General features: G+C 59.0%; 1 protein-coding gene across 20 annotated transcripts; it reads right to left on the bottom strand.

The window, feature by feature from the left end:
* Positions 1-1,355: 1,355 nt before the first annotated feature.
* Positions 1,356-13,896, bottom strand: CARHSP1 (calcium regulated heat stable protein 1). 20 transcript variants are annotated; one of them, XR_013995877.1, is made up of 7 exons: positions 6,231-6,481; positions 5,996-6,160; positions 5,658-5,756; positions 5,259-5,381; positions 3,214-3,381; positions 2,314-2,414; positions 1,357-1,653 (listed from the first exon to the last, which is right to left on the bottom strand). XR_013995877.1 is itself a non-coding variant. In XM_081089069.1 (6 exons), the coding sequence occupies exons 2-6, from the start codon at positions 6,404-6,406 to the stop codon at positions 3,219-3,221; spliced, it is 636 nt and encodes a 211-aa protein (XP_080945195.1). In that variant the 5' UTR covers positions 6,407-6,490; positions 13,860-13,873; the 3' UTR covers positions 1,356-3,218. The 20 variants fall into 20 exon arrangements, 12 of the variants coding, with proteins under 12 accessions (XP_080945195.1, XP_080945204.1, XP_080945196.1 ...); XR_013995879.1 differs by having other exon boundaries at positions 2,546-3,381; positions 6,438-6,481; XR_013995881.1 differs by having other exon boundaries at positions 6,255-6,472.
* Between the last annotated feature and the right edge of the window lie 3,104 nt (positions 13,897-17,000).

Below are 17,000 nucleotides of genomic sequence, written 5' to 3'. Positions count from 1 at the left end.
TCCCTCAGCCTCGCAGAGTTCGCAGGATAAAGACCATCACCAGAACCCTAAACGTGTGCGAAGTGTTGAGCAAGAGGGAAGCACTGAGGTTGCACCCTGAGCAGCCTGTGGCTGGTCAGAAAGCAGGTCCCGTGCCAGCACCGCAGCCGAGGCCGGTATTCAGCCCTGCACTCAGGTCGCTCAGGGAAAGGCCTATGTGCAGGGCGGGGGTGCAGGGCCCAGCAGGTGGCTGCGGGAGTCAGGCCTCCAGGAAGGCCTTCTGAGCCTCCTGAGGAGCCTCAGCCTGACCCTGCGGGAGGAACTGGAGGCAGCGATCTGCCGATCTGCGACAGCTTGGTGGGGAGCAGATGTGGATTCAGGAAGGGCAGGGCGTAGGTGGCTTTGAATCACTTCCTTTCCAAGAACTGCTTCCTCTTCCTCTTCCCCCAAGAAGTGCTCCTTGATCTCAGCCCTGCAGGCACCAGGGCTGGGCCTCCAGGCCCCTCCACCTGTCTGCCCTCTGCAGCAGCCACTCAGGTTCTGGAGCTCACTCCACCCCCCACTTGCAGCTGGTTCCCAGTATCACCTGCAGCTTTGTGCCAAGGCCTCCCTCTTGCCACCTGGGTAACATCCTCTTAGTGCCTACAATCTCATGGTTTTGAGCTAAATGCCTACTTTGGCCTCTCCCTAAACAGGTTCAATGGGCTGGTCCTAATTTTTCCTAATACACTTTGTTTTTAGCGAGAGAGAAACATCAATTTGTTGTTCCACTTACTGATGCATTCATTGGTTGTGTATATGTGCCTGACCCAAGATTGAACCCAAAACCTTGGTGTATCGGGATGACGCTCTCACCAACTGAGCCACGCGGCCAGGGCCTTTCCTAATACACTCTGAAAAAAAAATGTAGCCTTAAAATAAAAATGTTCACCTCTGCACCAACCAAGATCGTTATCCACCTCTCCTGAGAAAGACTGTCCCAGGGCGACCTTCCCAGCCCGACACATGTGATAGACCCTCCCGGAGCGGCCCTGCCTGTCGTCCAGCCCAGCCCCTCACCTCCTCCCGCCCTCCTGGAAGCCAAAAACTCAGCCTCACACAACCGAACTATAAAGGCATCCACAGGGAATCTATCCACAAGTGACCAAGTAGCATTTTCTGTTGTCACAAAGTCACGTTCTACTGCTAAGCTTCCTACATTGAGCCTGACAGTTCAGGGAAAAGGTATGATCCCATTTTCTGACTCAACCCCAAAACAACCAGCTGCGAAGCACAATGACTCAGCCTGGCGTGGGGAGCCGCCCTTACCCTCTGGCTCGGAGGACAGGACGAGCTTCCTCACAGCCAGCTCCTCGTTAACAAACAACACACAGCCGTGCACAAAACAACCTTTATTGACAGGAAGGTGGGAGGAAAGATTCGGATTTAAGAATCCCGGGTGCAGCTCCCATCTCAGTCACCAACACCCCAGTCCTCCAGAGCCCAGAGCAGGTTCTATATGTTGGGACTGAGTGGGAGAGCGTCCCTTCCAGCTCTGGGGGCATCGTGTGGCTCTGGAAGACCCACTGAAGAGCTGTTCACACAGGAAGGACTGCAGGAGCAATTTGCAAAGGATTCCACACACAGGTCACCTCCGAACAGCAGATCCGATCCCAACCACTGGCAGGCGGGAGTCTGTGGGGTCACACAAAAGACGGGGCTCCTGGCAGAAGTGGCTCCAAAAGTGTGGTCTGTACCCAACAGGCAGCCTCCAGGGGCCACCTGGGCACACCCAAGGCTCACGGGGGTAAAAGGCCACCTTGGACCCAGCAGAAAGCGAAGGCAGGAGGCAGAGAGCCGTGCGAGGGGCACGATGGGTCAGGAAAAGGCAGATGGAGTCACTAAGCGCGGTGTTTCACTGCACACACGTCACCACACACACTTCGTGTTAAAACAACTGCACCAGCCAGCGGCCAAGCAGTTCCAGCCTCCCACCCCTCCGATGAGGCCGTCCCAGAACACAGACAGCTGGGGGCCAGGACTGCTTCCCGCCCCCAAAGCCCCGTCTTCGGTCTTCGGTCTGGAACACCCTGTCTGCCCAAAGCCAGCTTTAAACGGTTCACTTTCCACGCTGACAAATGGATTCCTGACTCCACATCAGCCACATATTTCAAACGCATTACCCAGCTAGTTCTACTTAAAAATCCCAACGACAGCCAAACCAAAGCACAGCAAATACAATCCTAGAGAAGATCTGTTTACTGGAACTAGCTACAAAGGCTCGCCATGTCGGCAGAAAGCGCAAACAGAGCTGGCTCCGGTGAGAGCGGCAGTTACTTAAAAAGAAAAACTCACACTTCTTCAGGCCTGTTTTCAAGACAACCCCTTCGCTCAACGTGTATTTCTCCAGCGTCTGACTTTCCCAGGCTGTCAGAAAGCAAGCTACTTACTCTTTTCTGGAAGGATCGGGAGAAAGGCCTGTTTTAAAACAAACACCCTCCCCTCTACGCTCCCTCCTCCCTCCCCATCCGCCACCTAAACAACAGGGAGGGGATGTGCAATGGCTGCTGGGACCTAATCACTCAGCTTGAAGGCAGCTGGAGAAGACCAGGCTTCCAAGGGTGAGGATTCAGCTCTCAGCACGGCTTTCCCAGGTGGAGGGCTAAGGGCTCCTGGGAAAACTTTTCCCGACCCCCAGCTGTGACACCTCCTGCTGCAAAGGCACCTAAGACCCTCCCACCCCTGCCCCCTGAAGCCAGCTCCCCTGGAACCAACCAAGCCTAGAATCAAAAAGCCTGCTCTGCCCAGGGCCAGGGAGACACAAGAAGGGGGCGCTAGGGTGGGAATTCATGCTGGGGAAACACACGGGATCCAAGTATGTCACCACCCACGGAGTTCTGAGCCTCCCACCCCAGGGGGATAGGGATGAGGGACTCCGTGGGCTGGAGAAATACCACCTGACCCACCCCCTGGGCGAGGGCCGCACCCTCTACTCAGCCACCAGCCAGGGCCTCTCCTTGTTCAATGCTTTTAATACTTTTCAGATGGTGCAGTTGTTGTGATGGTCAGAGGCTATGCTGGTGGCCCAGGCACCCCGTGCCTGCCCCCGACCCCCTTCCACCAGGAGATACTTGAAAGGGACCATGCTCCCCGCTCTGAAGCCGCATCTCGGGCAGGGGAATGTCATCTCCAGTCCGGTCCTGCCTCCTCCTCCCCGCGGACTCCCACAAGCCCAGGAGAAGGGGTGCTCCTGGCCTCTCCTAGGAGCTGACGACGTGGCCGGACCAGGTCTCGTGCTTGGTGCCCGGCGCCAGGTGGGTGATGACCACCTCCACGGCCTGCAGCTTCTCGTGCTTGGGCGGGATGGAACACATCTTGTAGGTGACCTCGTCGCCTTCCACCGGCACATACTCCCCTTCCACGCTGCGGGGTGGGGAGAAGCACTCAGCGCCCATACTCAGCCGAGCTGAGCCGAGCCGAGCTGAGCTGAGCCAAGCCGTGGGATGCCACGCCCAGGACACAGCCCCTGCCAGTCAGAAGGCCACCCTGGGCTTCTAGGGGAACTGCCCCTCCCGCCCTGCGCCCTGCCGTCAGAGGGAGCCACCATGCCTCAGTGGTGCCACGCAGCCCCAGCCCCCCACTGCCCCAGCCTCTCCCCTCTCCCTCTGTGCTGCTGCAGAGCCCGCACCCAATCAGCTGCTGCCTGGGACCTCTGACGCTGAGACAGAGGAGCTCAGCCTGGAGGTGCTCACACTTTACGGTAAGCGTGGGCGACCCGGGGCCTCTTGGACAGAAGAGCAGGGGAGCCAGTCTGAACCAGAGAGAGGAACGAGGTGGCCCTACAGGAGATGAGTGATGCCTGGTGGAGTGATTCCCAGCCACCGGCCTCACGTCCACTGGTCCAGGAGTCCCAGAACCCAGGCTGCACCTGCTCTTCCACTCCCCAGAAATGGTGAGCCTTCCAGAAAGATCCTTTGTGCTTAAAGCCAGTTCGAGGAGGGTTCTCTCCCCTGGGGCCATTCCCTGAAGATTCCTTCACTTTCTACGGGACGTGAGTCACCATCCCGCCCATGGGGGTGATGTGCCCATCTTGCTGCCCCCTTGATGAGACCCCACAAATCCCCTCGAGGTCCTAAGCGCCAGGGCCAGCTCCCCCAGAACTGGTCTGCCTCGATTAAAGAATCACAGAGCAAATGGAGCTTCCCTCTTGGACCTGGCGACCAGGGAGCTCAGGATACAGGGGCAGCACTTGTCGCAGCAGCACCAGGCACCGCGGGCCCTCTGCTCTCTCACCTGCCCCCACCCCGTGTTCCCTACTAACTTATCTTTCCTGATGCCCTGAGCATATCCTTGTAAACCAGCGCAAGTCCTTTCTGGAAAGAGGCAATGCACACCCACGTGTGCACTCACATACGTGATGCGATGCTTTAGCGTCCTAGGTCTACGCTGTACAGGGGCCCTACTTACTAGTAAGACCTGACGCATGAGTAGTGGGAGAGGATAAAGAAAGGGTAATTCTCCCACCACGGCCGACATCTGCAATCGGTTCCTATTTTCAAAAACATGGTTTCTATATACAGGGTGAGGCAAAAGTAGGTTTATAACTCTTCATGTGGAAAATGACACAATAATTAATAAATAATCATACAAGAGTAAACTGTGCTTTGCGCACTCACCACTGTAAACCTACTTTGGCCCCAGCCTGTGCAGAACACAACTTTCCCACAAACTGAAATGAAACATCAGGGGATGCTGAGGCCACAGGGTGGGGTGGGGTAAGGGTGCCAGGTGAGGTCCCCACATAGCTGAAGGCCGGAAGTGGAACGCAGGCCGCAGGCCGCCGGGGCCTGCATGCGTGGGCCCCGCCCTGGGCCCGCCAAGGCCTTCCAGACACTCAGGAAGGAAGGATGTCGCCAGTGAGCAAGTGACTAGAGAAAGGATCCAGCTCCAACTTCCCGGATCAGAGGGGCCGGGCAGGAAACCACCCTGAGGCCAAACACAGGGGCGCCCCTCCCCATCCAAATACAGGGGCGCCCCTCCCCATCCACCAGATACACTGGGCACTCGGCCCCATCCCAGCCCAATGCGTCTGCACGCGCACGCACACAGACTGTCACCTGCAGCATCACGTACACCAGCACCACGTGCCGTCTCACAACCCCACCCCTGAACAGTCACCCGGGTCCCACATGCCTGGCCTCAGCCCTCACCCCTGCACCCATCATGGTCACATACTCTCCCTGCCACTGAGGAACCAAGACAGGAGGGCCCGCCCAGCCCGCCCAGCCCCGCGGACTCACTCGGAGATGTGCAGGAAGATGTCGGGGCCGCCGTCAGCCGGGGTGATGAAGCCGTGGCCCTTGGAGCGACAGAAGCATTTGCACACTCCTTTGTAGATGGGGCCCTGCGAGGCCCTCACCGTCCTGACGGGGGGGGGGGGGGGGAGTGTGAGGGGCCCCACCAGCCCTTCAGACACCCACTCTCCTGGGGCCCACCCAGCTCATCCCAGCCCTGCCCACAGCTGTGCCCCCGGAGGTCCTGGCACAACTCTGGGGGCCATTCACACAGAACCCAGTACGGGTGACTCCCTGATGACCCTGGCAACTGTTCTCAGGACTCAGTCCCCCATTGAAAAGAGGGTATTATTCTAAAAGCTGACAGCAAATCAGTAATCAATCCGAGCAGCAGCCTCCACTCACTGGGCCTGAGGTCTGCATCTGCCAGGCACCGTGTGCATCCTCGGCAGCACCGTGGCAACCCTGCTCCTGTCCCCATTTTGCAGCTGAGGAAGTTGAGGTCTGACAAGGGAAGAGGCTCTGTGTGGTTAAAGGCCAGCGATTTAAGACCCCAGCGGTCTCGCCCCAGCTCGCCACAGGCTCCAGTGGGCCTGGGGCCGCGCCCTCCAGAGTTCGCAAGGCACTCTCCAGTTCTCGCCCTGACCCCAACCCCACGTCTCCCCCGGTGACAAACAGGGTCACTGAGGCACAGAGATGGCCACCCGTCTCTGGAAGCCTCCCCCAGCCAGCCCGAGACTCACGCGGAGAAGGTCCTGGTCCGGCGAGTGGGCAGTGGGCTGGGGACCGCATTGCTGCGGAGCGGGGATGGTGAGCGGTTGCGGGCCCGCTGGGTGTCGAGCAGCCCGGCCGAAGCCTGGTGGGTGGGGGGCTGTGGTGGCGCAGGAGGTTCAGATGACATGGCTGACCTGGAGAGAGAGGGGGGCTCTCAGGGGCTCACCCCCCACAGGGAGGCCCCAGATGCATCCCCACCCCCACCTTGGGGAGTCTGCCATCGGAGACCCATTCCTCTCGCTGTGGAATGCAGGTGCCAGCTCCCTGAGCATGCAGCTCACAGCCAGGTCTCACAAACAGTGTCCACAAACACGCTGGCGCTGGCGGGCCCAGCGGGTCAGGCGCCCCCCAGGGTCTGCAGCAGCCTGGCCTCCCTCCATCACAGCGCTGCTCAGAAAGGCCAGCTGGTACCCATGACGAGGACGGCGTTGGTCCCCTGTGTGTCCTCAGTGCCCAGCACAGACCTGGGGAAGTTAGTAAATACTGTGACAGGAAGGGAGGGGAGGAGCCAGGGGGGGAGCGGGGTTTGGAGACAGGCAGGCAGGCCTTGCTTTATGCCAACCCCTAGATCAGGACTCCAGGCTGAGAAACATTTTCTGGACCCTGCTAAGCGCCAAGGGGAGAAAAGGGCTCTGAGAGGGGGGAGGGGGAGGGGAGGAGGAGGCAAAAGAAATCGCACAGTGTTCATCCAGGAAACTCTGGGACACAAACCAAAGACAGGCTCAGACACCAAGTCTGGATCCCCGGGGCTATGGCAAGCCGGCATCGAGGGCCATCTCGAAGGCAGCACGTCCACCAGCCCCTTACGAAGACCCAGCCGCTCCAAGTGAATTCCCGCCCCGTCTGGATCGCCAGGCTGCTGGGATCACTGATTACCTCGGTGATCTCCCAACATGCATCAGGGGTGGGACCAGCGCCGGAGGGCTGGGGGCGTGCACTCCACAGGGCTGCCTTGCTCGGGACCTTTTGCCAAGATCCGGAGGTGGCCCGCTGCACCCAAGGAACACCACACGGTGACTACAGAGGCGCCCTCTCTATCGCGGCCTTGGCTCAAGGTCAAGAACAAAGAGCCCAGGCCAGGAGCCAGGGGGCCTGGGTGAGTCCCTTCCCCGCTCGGGGATGAATTTCCCATCTGCGGGGGGAGCGCCTGCTCCGGCTTCGACTTCGGGAAGGCCACGAGGGAGGCCAGGAGCCTGAGCCCAGACTCGCCCAAGTTCACGCAGAGGGCGGACAGGAGCGGCCCAACGGGCATAAGGGCCTCACACGGGGTTTTCAAATTTAAAACGTGAGCTTTTATTTTATTTTTTTTTTATTTTTAAATATATTTCATTGATTTTCTACAGAGAGGAAGGGAGAGAGATAGAGAGTCAGAAACATCGATGAGAGAGAAACATCGATCAGCTGCCTCCTGCACACCCCCCACTGGAGATGTGCCCGCAACCCAGGCACATGCCCTTGACCAGAATCGAACCCGGGACCCCTCAGTGGATAGGCCGACGCTCTATCCACTGAGCCAAACCGGTTACGGCGTGAGCTATCTTTTAAACATCCAGGAGTTTGCCTCAAATTCCAGGTTTCCAGCCACTCGTGAGAAAAACCAGCAGCGCTGACAATCTGCTTCCCTTATTTCTCGTAACTATGTGGCCCCAGGGCACCAAGGTTTCAAAGTCACCCAGCAATGGCCCCTCTGTCCCCAACCAAACCGCCAAGCACCCGGCCTGATTCCTCTCCCCAAAAAACAAAATCTCTGCCCCCACACTCCCTACCACCACCCCAGCCGGCCCGGTACCCCACCACCGCCCACCACCCCTCCCCCGGCAGCTCCGGGCTCTAGCTGGCTGAGAAGGGGGGCCAGCTGGCCTCTGGAGGGCCTGGCATAGCTACCTCCTGACCCTTCTCTCAGCTGCAGCCACGGCCAGGGAGGACCGGGAGTCCGGGGAGCCCCCACCTCAAAAAGGCCCCGGCTGCGAGGCTGGGGGTCAGGGCTCCAGCGTGACCCACCAGCACAGGTCATAGAGTCCTGGAATGTTCCATCGCACGGGGTTCTGGGAAGGGGCCAGCCCAGAGAAGGGAGGGCCCCACCCCGCCCACACGCAGGCCGCCCAGGGCAGCAGGTGGGACCACAGTAGCTCAGTGACACCAGAGTGCGGTGCAGAATGCCCTCCCCACTTCCACCTCTAATCCCCCTCCTTCCCTCTGGGTCAGGCACATCTCACTCCAGACCCCGCCACCTGCCAGCTGTGCGATCTTGGGCAAGCTACTGAACCTCTCTGGACCTCCCGTTTCCAAGCCCGGGAGATGGAGATGATAACAGTCCTGACTTCCCAACAGGATCATGAAGATGAAATGAAATAACACACGCTGAGCGCTTGGCACACCGTCTGCCCCCAACAAGTGAGCAATAAGTGTCAGCTATAATTGTTGTATAATTGTCATCATAAGATTATTCAACAAATGTGTGCCCCGTGCCAGGCCCTATTCATGGCACTGGAGACACAGGGCTAAATTTGGAGCCAGAGAATAAACAGGTAAATCAATATATGAACAAGATCATTACAGATTTCCAAAAGGGCTGGTAAAAAATACACAGAGATAAAAAGAACAGGGTGGGGGTGCTTCCCTAACGAGCTTACAAGCTGAATCCTGAACAATACGAGTCAGCCATCTGAAAAGCAGGAGGAGGCAGGGGGCGGAGGGAGATGCCTGTGCAAAGGTCCTGAGGTTGACAGGGGCCCAGGTATGACTGAGGCCAGCCAGCAAAGAGGCTATGAGGTGGCTGCTGGGGATGGAGAAGGTAAGAGGCAGGAGGTGGGGTGGGAGGGAGGGCAGGGCCAGCGCAGGAAGCGTTGGGCACCATCAGCATCACCACATGTGTCTTCCTTTCTTCACACCTATTTGTCTGACTGTCTGTCTCCATTCCCCTTGCCAAGCCCATCTCCACCTGGGTTAATGAAGCAGGCCACATTGGGCCCCCTTTTCACTCCACCCCCACCTCCTCAGCTCCCCCAGTACACTCAGTCCCTCAGAGGGGCCATCAGAAGCCCATGACCTGGTGGGTAAGCAACCTGAGGGCAGCACGGGCCCCTCTAGGTCTCTGGGGCCCAGCACCGGGGCTGCCACAGATCAGGGTTTGGAGACAGTCCAGGGAATGGCCCAAGGACTCCTTACCCAGCACCAGACCCGAAGCCCTGGCTGGCGCTGACTGTGCCCTCGGTGTGCTCAGCCCCGTGCACAGCCCGCAGAAGGTGGCCACGTTCATGCTCACCTGGCAGAGGAAGAAACTCAGGCACTGAAAGCAGGAGTGACCGGGGAGGGGGAAGGGAAGTGCCGGCCTGGGAGACCCAGGAGCCTTAATCACCACCACCCTGCCGGCCTCGCATGGCCCATCTGCGCTGGAGAGCAGCTGGGCAGCTGGAGCAGGCCTGGCCAAGGGCCTGGTAGGGAGGAGGAGGAGGAGAGAATGGCCTCTGTGTGGGGGAAGCCTCAGTTTAGGTCAAAGTCCAGCTGTAAGGAAAACAGCTGTGGGAGGGAGTTGCCAGTCACCCAAGAGCCAGCTCTGGGGCCCTGTTGCTGCCCCCCTCCCCCAACACACACACACACACACACACACACACACACACGTGCTCGCGTGTGCATGCAGCAACCCCAGCCCCCCAACTAGCATAGTCCAGGCTTCCCGCTGGGCAACTGTGGTCCCAGGGGTGGCCTTGGAGCATCCCTGAAGGAGGCAGCCCCACTCGGTGTGACTAGCGCCCTCCCCCAGCTCCCTGCAGCTGGGAGGAGTTTGCAAACAGATGCTCAGGCTGGCAAGAGGCTCTAGGCCACACCTGGGGTGGGCCTCCGGCCTGCAGCAAACTCAGGCCAAATATACCCAAGGCATGTCACAGTTGCTGCTCTGTGCACACATGTGTCTGTATCTGACGTGTGTGTATACGTGTGTGCACAGGTATGTGTGCTCACACATGACTCTGGAGCCATCTGTGCCTCTGAACACAGGCATACACGTGTGCCTGCTCTGGCTTATGGCCCAGGCTTGTCACTGCCAGTGTGTGCACACCAGTGGGCCAGGTGGGCCTCAGCCTGCCCCCCACACACCGGGTGCTACACTGGCACCAGAGGACCTTGACGAATGTTGCCTCCTAGTCAGCTAAGTTACTGGGCACCCGCCATGTACAGGAATGAAGCTCAAGACAGCAAAATTCCTGCCCTCGACAACCACCAGGAAACAAGAACAGAGAACTGGGGCCAGCAGGGCTCTCAGCACTTCGCACATCTCAGCTCATTTCATCCCCATTTCACGGAAGGCAAAACTGAGGCCAAAGTATCAACTGCCTTGCCCAAGCTCCACATCTAATAAATAAACTGGTGAAACACACAGTACACCCAACAGTGGAAAAGCTATGAAGAAAAAGCAAGCAGAGGCGGAGTGTGGGTGAGGGGCTGTATTTTTAAAGCCGGTGGTCCCAGGTGAGCAGCTGGCCATACTCCCCCTTCCCCAGACAGCACCCCTGGGTTGTGAAGAGTGTCCAGCCAGGAGAGGGAACCCAGGACCTAAAGGTAGCGAAACCAGGAAGCCACTCCCACCCTGTGGGTCCCCAGGGAAAGGTGTGTCACCAGGCCTTTACCCTGGGAAAGGGCGGAGAAGGGGGCCTCATCCCAAAATAGCTTGGGAATTTTCCATAGGCCATGCAAGTCCTCCTGGAAGGTTCTGAGAATCCCACTGGGCACCAGGCTCCTCCTCAGCCCACAGATCTGGAGGCTGGAGATCCAACCCTGCAGGTCTCCTCTTAACCCCCCACCCCCTCCTGCACTCTCAGCCTAAAAGCCACCAACCACATCAAGCAGTGGCTCAGCCCAGCCCCAGGGCCAAGCCACTGCTGGCAGGTGAGGATGAGTACTAGCCCACACAAAGGGCAAGGGATAGGGCACTGGAGAACCAGGCATGAGGCATGGGGCATGGAGGCAGTGAAGGTGTGATGTCCACTGTTCACTGACTTCTATGTCAGGCTCTGTGCCAGCATTTATATACATTAACTAGATTCACCCCCACATCAGCCCCACAGGGCAGGTGCTTTTATCATCCCCATTTTACAGATAAGGAAACTAAGGCACAGAGAGGTTTAAGCCAGCTCTCCTCACACTTGAGTCAACTCATGAGTCGCAGGGATGGTGTGAAAGTGCTCATTCTGATTCTGAAGGCTGGGGGCTGAGGCCTGAGAGTCTGCATTTCTAAGGTGCACCCAGGGAGGCAGCTGCTGCTGGACCACGGAAGACGGAGCCCACAGAGCTGGTGGTTAAGGGAAACAGGGTGGTGGGTGGGGGCTGTTGAGGCTCAGTGTACCGGGGGATCCTGGTAAACTGAGGCAAAGACACCCTCCCTTCTCTCCCCTCTCCTCCCCACCTCCACCCCAGCTGAGCCCCAGCCTGGCAGAACTGAGGGCCTGCAGGCCTAGCAGGGTGGGTCAGCTGAGGCAGGACAGAGGGGCCCAGGAAGCCAGAGGGCCCACAATGAGCCCTATTCCCCTTCATTGTTCCAAAGACAGCCTGGTTCTGGGGGAGGGATGGGGGAAGGGCAAGGGGAGGGGGAGGAGGTGAGGGGAGGAAAAGGGAGCAGTGGGTAGGGAGTGAATGGTAGAGGGAAAGTCTCAAGCTGAAGGATGGGGGAGCAGGGGGACAGGGGACGGCGAGGGGGGGGGGGGGGAATGAAGGGAGAGTCAAGAGGATGTGGCAACTAGAGGAAAATACAAACAGTGGAGGAGGGTGTAGCCCCAGCCCCAGTGTCAGGGGCTGGATGAGAACAGCTGAGCCCCATCCCAGGCTGAGCCCAGCTGGCCTGCGCCTGCCCCCTGGGGCCCGAGTGCTGGGAAGAGGTCTCACATCCCGGGACCAGTGTGCTGGGAACCAGAGGCAGGCCGGCCCTCCAGCACTGCCGCCTGACCCCCGTAGCGCTCCCACCCCACCCTTCCCAGAGATGGTCACCCAGAGCCCTGAGCACCTAGGACCCGGCCCAGCCCAGCTCAACCCCGACAGCCCTTCTGGGAGAGCCCAAGCCCTTGCTGGTAACTGAAGCCCCTCCGCACCCCACACCCGCTGCACGCACTGGGGAGCCCCATCCTTGCCGCTGGGCCCTGGCAGCAGACCTGCTTCGCCCGCTCTGCTCTCATGCCCTGTGACCCTGCAAGTGACCTCACGGCTCCACGCCTCAGCTTCATCATCTGTCGAATGGGACAGTAACAGTGGAGCCGCCCAGGCCTAGGACCTGGGGCAGGACAACTACAATGGGCTGGGCCAACCAGAGCCCAGCTGCTCCTGGTGGAACTGTCAGGCTCGGGGCCATCTGGAAGGATCCCTCCCATTCCGGTCCCTGCTGGCCCGACACAAACCAAGTGCTCTGACTTTGCCATCGGTGGGACAAAGAAAACCTGTCCCCTCCCAAGGGAACCCTCCTTCAACACCACCCCCAGACCCCAGGGTCCCCTCAGGATTTGCTGGGGGCGGGGGAGGGGGTGCAGACAGGCCAGCACTGAGAACCGGAAGTCACCAGGGGCTCGGGGGAGAGGGGAGCAGCAGGGGTGGGGAGGCCCTGGCCTGGAGGAGCGGCAGGATCACTGCAGGAGTGGGGCAGTCAGTCCCGGCACAGGGATCTGCAGGGGCAAAGGCCCACAGGGAGGGGTGCGGGCAGGAGGGACGTGGGGAGGCTCCAGGTGGAAGACAGCAGGCAGCTCTGCTGAGAAGTTGGGCACCAGGTGCCAGTGGGCACAGCAGGGGACCATTTTAAGCCTGGGGTTGATTTAAACCAATTATTCTCACAAGTTTCTCCTGGTAAACGGATTGGAGGGGCAAGAATGGGGGCTAAGAGACTAAGAAATATCAACATAGCAAATAAAAACCGTAACAGTCGCTAACCTTTCTCCGGGCACTGGGTTAGCATCTCCTTTTATTCCCACACATTGCCTTAAGGTAGAAAAAATTACATCCCCAGTCTATGGAAGGGGAAACTGAGGCTCCCCGAGGCCCCAGTTTGCAATGAGACACCCCCGTCTATGAGAACGGAGGCCCTGCCTGGAGCGGGCTGATCTGCGCTCCCCCCACCGCCCCCCCATAAACACACACAGTTCAACACCAGAAAGGCTGGGGGCGGGGGCGGGGGGGAGCAGGGGTTTCCTTTCTTAAAATCAAAAAAGAACAGTTCATTTCCGGCCTGCAAACCGGCTGCCAGCGAGGCCAGCGGGGAGGGAAGCTGCGGACGCGGGTGAAGTTTTCGGCTCCGCCTAGGGGCCCCCCATCCGGGCGCAAACACACTCGGCGACAGCCCGGCGATTCCTCCCCCGAGAGGCAGCCAATCGCGCGGCGCCAGGCCGCTCCCCCGCCGGGCCTGGCCGCGGTCCCGCCGCCGAACCCGCAACTGGCGCGGCCCGCCCCACCTCCCGGAGTGGCGCCCCCCGCGCCTCGCCCCACCGCCCCACCCCGCAGCTCATCCGCGCTCCAGCGCGCGCTCGCAAGCGACGGGAGGCTCCCTAATCGCAGAAAACAGGTGGCCAGGCGGGAAGTGCTGCCCGCCGTCGGCTCCCCGTCCCTCCAGCCGCTGCCACACCCACCCTTCCCCCGGGAGGAGTAACTCGCTCGCCCAAAACAGGCCTCGGCGACCCGAGGTTTCCTAGGAGCCCGGAGTCCCAGCCCGGAGCCCCCTGCCGGCGAGCTCGGAGACCCTGCACCGGCGGGGGGAGAAGGGAGCATTGGCGCCAAGGAGCCGAGGTCCCATCCCGGCAGCTTCCGGGCCTCCGGGCGGGGGCACCGCCACACCCTCCTGGGGTCCCCGGAGAAGGTCCCTACCTGGCGACCCGCTCCTCTCCGCCAGCGGCTGGGCTCCGTCTGCAAGAGCTGGGCTGGGAGGGGGCGTGGTCCGGAGGGCGGGCCCGCCGAGGCCCCGCCCCCAGGAGCTGCCAGCCAATGGAGCGGCGCCGGAGCCGGGGCCGGCGGGGGCGGGACGGGCGGGGACAGCTCCGACGGACCTTTGTGTCCCCGCGCCGGACTGGCGGCAGCGCGGGACGCACGCGGAGGACTCCACCGCCCCTACCCCCGCGCGGGGGCGGAGGGCAGTGCCTGCCTGTGCTGGCCCCACGGTCAGAAAGCTCCCCTAAAAAGTGGGAGAATCCGATCTTCGCGCCGTGCAGGTCCGTCTCCTAACCCAGCGGGTCCGGCCCGGCCTCCATCTGACCTTCGCTCCGGAATCCGGATGGGCCTGGAGCGCTCTAGGAAAGAGATGGAGGAATGACCGGAGTGGAGAGACAGAGGGGAGAAAGGAACACAGAAAATGCAAAGAAAGAAAACGAGGGAAAGCTGTTGATTTTGTTTTGTTTTGTTTTGTTTTGTTTTGTTTTTGATTCATTGTATTCTCCCCCCCCCCCCCCCCAGAGGAAGGAAGAGGGAGAGATAGGAACATGAATCATTGATCCGCTGCCTCCTGCACGCCCACACCGGAGATTGAGCCGCAACCTGGGCATGTGCCCTTGGCTGGAACTGAACCCAGGACCCTTCAGTCTGCAGGCCGATGCTCTAGCCACTGAGCCAAACCAGCTGGAGCTCATTTTTTCTTAATTTCCCTCCCTCCTTGACTCTGTCGGTAAAAGGTGTTATTCTCATTTTACCAGAGAGGAAACTGAAGCAGAGAGAGGGGAGTGACCTACCCCAAGTCACAGCAAGTTTGAAACAGCCCCTGAGCTCTGACTGGGGTTGGTAGATGAAGGGCAGGGAAGTGTGTGTGTGTGTGTGGGGGGGGGGGGGGGGGGTTGGTAGATGAAGGGCAGGGAAGTGTGTGTGTGGGGGGGGGGGGGTAGCCTGCAACTGTCCTGGGGCCACAGGGCCCAGGAGTGAGGTGGCACTGGGGTCTCTGCAGGAGCCCACCAGCTCCGCCTGCCACTCATCTCTCTCCTTCCCCGTCAGGAGCACGCAGACCATTGAAGACAAAGTGAGAAGACAGCTATCTGCAGCCAGGAAGCGGGCCTCCACCAGGAGCCAGGTTGGCGGGCACCTTGATCTTGGACTTCTCAGCCCCGAGAGCTGTGAGAAATACACTTCTGTTGTTTAAGCTTCCCAGTCCGTGGTCTTTCGTTATGGCGGCCAGAAGGGACTAAGGCTGTCCCCTTTTCTTCCTTCTCTGCCCAGATCCCTTCTCAACTTCTCGGTCAACTGAAGCCTCTCTGGCCTTCACAGCCTAGTTTGGTGCAGTTCCAGTGTGCAGTCACTCACGGAGTGTTGTCCATGCCAGGCTCTGGGTCGGGCACTGCGCACCCAGAATTAAAAAGTGCCCACCCAGTCCCCACCCCAGAGGAGCTGCAGCCTGGTGAGGTGGCAGACAGGTCGATAACCGCTAACCATCGCCAGGATGTCGTGTGGTAGCCTGGATAAGCCTGAAAGCCCAGCGAGTGTCCCACCCTCAGGCCCATCAGACCAGACTTGCTCTGAGGGAGGAGTTCTCTCCCAAGTTGCCATGGTGTAAGCCTCCTGCAGCCAGTGGCCTCAGTCCACATGCTGGCCCTGGCTCATACTACTGGCCTCGTGCGAGACTTTGAGCCAATAGCTAATGAAGAGATCTGGCCTATATCTGCCCAATAAGGACCAACCCACCAATCAGCCAGCCATCTGACAAATATTTATTGAATATGCACTCTGTTCCAAGCCCTGCACTGAAAAACTCACATTATACTCTTAGGGGAGGCAGACGTTAACCGGTAACCACACTCTGGTATAAAAGCCCACTGTACCCGCCGAAACCGGTTTGGCTCAGTGGATAGAGCGTCAGCCTGCGGACTGAAAGGTCCCAGGTTCGATTCCGGTCAAGGGCATGTACCTGGGTTGCGGGCACATCCCCAGTAGGAGATGTGCAGGAGGCGGCTGATCGATGTTTCTCTCTCATCGATGTTTCTAACTCTATCTCTCTCCCTTCCTCTCTGTTAAAAATCAATAAAATATATATATAAAAAAAAAAAAAAAAGCCCACTGTACCCACAGCAGGGACAGTCACCATGCTGGGGGAGCCGGAGAGGCTTCTCTGGAAAGTGCTAATTGACCTGAGATCTTCCAGAAGATCAGGAATTGAACAAAGAAAAGGACATTCCCCAAGAGAGGCTACCAGAGCATGTGCAAAGGCCCTGAAGTGACAGGACATGTGGGATGAGATGGCGGTTGCCAGAATGGGCCAAATAGGTCTCAGGGAGCTTCATCTATAAGAGTGATGGCAGCCAGGTAAGGGCTTACTGCAGGGAAGAAATGGAGACTCCTCCCTCCAAAGTGCAAGTCCCATCAACCTCCTGCCCCCACTCCTTCTCACTGTGACTTGGGCCTGTACTCTCTCACCAGGACCAGTGGCCTCCACCCATCCCTTCTGCCTCCCCCCAATTTCATGCCCACACTCCAATTTTCTGTGCAGCAGCCAGAACCATCTTTCAAAGTCCAACCATTTTAAAAGAAAAGAATAATCATGCTACTCGGTAAGGCAGACTTTTTTCGGGACTATCACGATAGGTATGGGGAGCACTGCATGGGGTTTTGCAGTAAGGGAGAGAGATTGCCCTCAACTCCAAATACAATAAGGAAAAGTGGGAGTTTATCCCCAAGGAGCAGGGGAGAGGGGGTTACTGAGGGGAAACATCTGGCTAAATGGGCCTAACAGGGTTCTTGCAGAAGGCAGGCCAGGGTGCTCAGATGTCACCTGGAGGTTGGTGGCAGATGAGGAACTTGGTCAAATATCAAGGGTGATCAGGTATTGAGGGTGAGGGATTCTGGCCAAACCAACTTGATAGGAATCTTGCTAAAACTGGACTCTACACGGACAAAGACAGGAGCCCAAGGCCAAGCAGAGGGCTCAAAGGAGCCTGCCTAAAGTTTGGTCAAGAAGAGACTCTTTAGCCCTGGCTGGTTAGCACAATGGTTAGAGTGACAGCCCCTCTCCCTCCCCCCGGCCCCCCCCCCCCA

This window comes from Myotis nattereri (genome assembly GCF_964212035.1).
Source record: "Myotis nattereri genome assembly, chromosome: 4".
NCBI classification, from domain to species: domain Eukaryota; kingdom Metazoa; phylum Chordata; class Mammalia; order Chiroptera; family Vespertilionidae; genus Myotis; species Myotis nattereri.
The sequence above is the reverse complement of the archived record's forward strand: the minus strand, read 5'-3'. Positions and strand labels throughout refer to the sequence as shown.

What these genes read in the sequence shown, in the direction of transcription:
- CARHSP1 (XM_081089069.1), bottom strand. Translation starts at nt 6,406, where the DNA reads ATGGAGGGAGGCCAGGCTGCTGCAGACCCTGGGGGGCGCCTGACCCGC. An exon ending in CGGACCAGGACCTTCTCCGC is followed by an intron (nt 5,757 to 5,995) that starts GTGAGTCTCGGG and finishes TTCCCTTGTCAG; the next exon opens with ACCTCAACTTCCTCAGCTGC. An exon ending in AGATGCAGACCTCAGGCCCA is followed by an intron (nt 5,382 to 5,657) that starts GTGAGTGGAGGC and finishes CCCCCCCGTCAG; the next exon opens with GACGGTGAGGGCCTCGCAGG.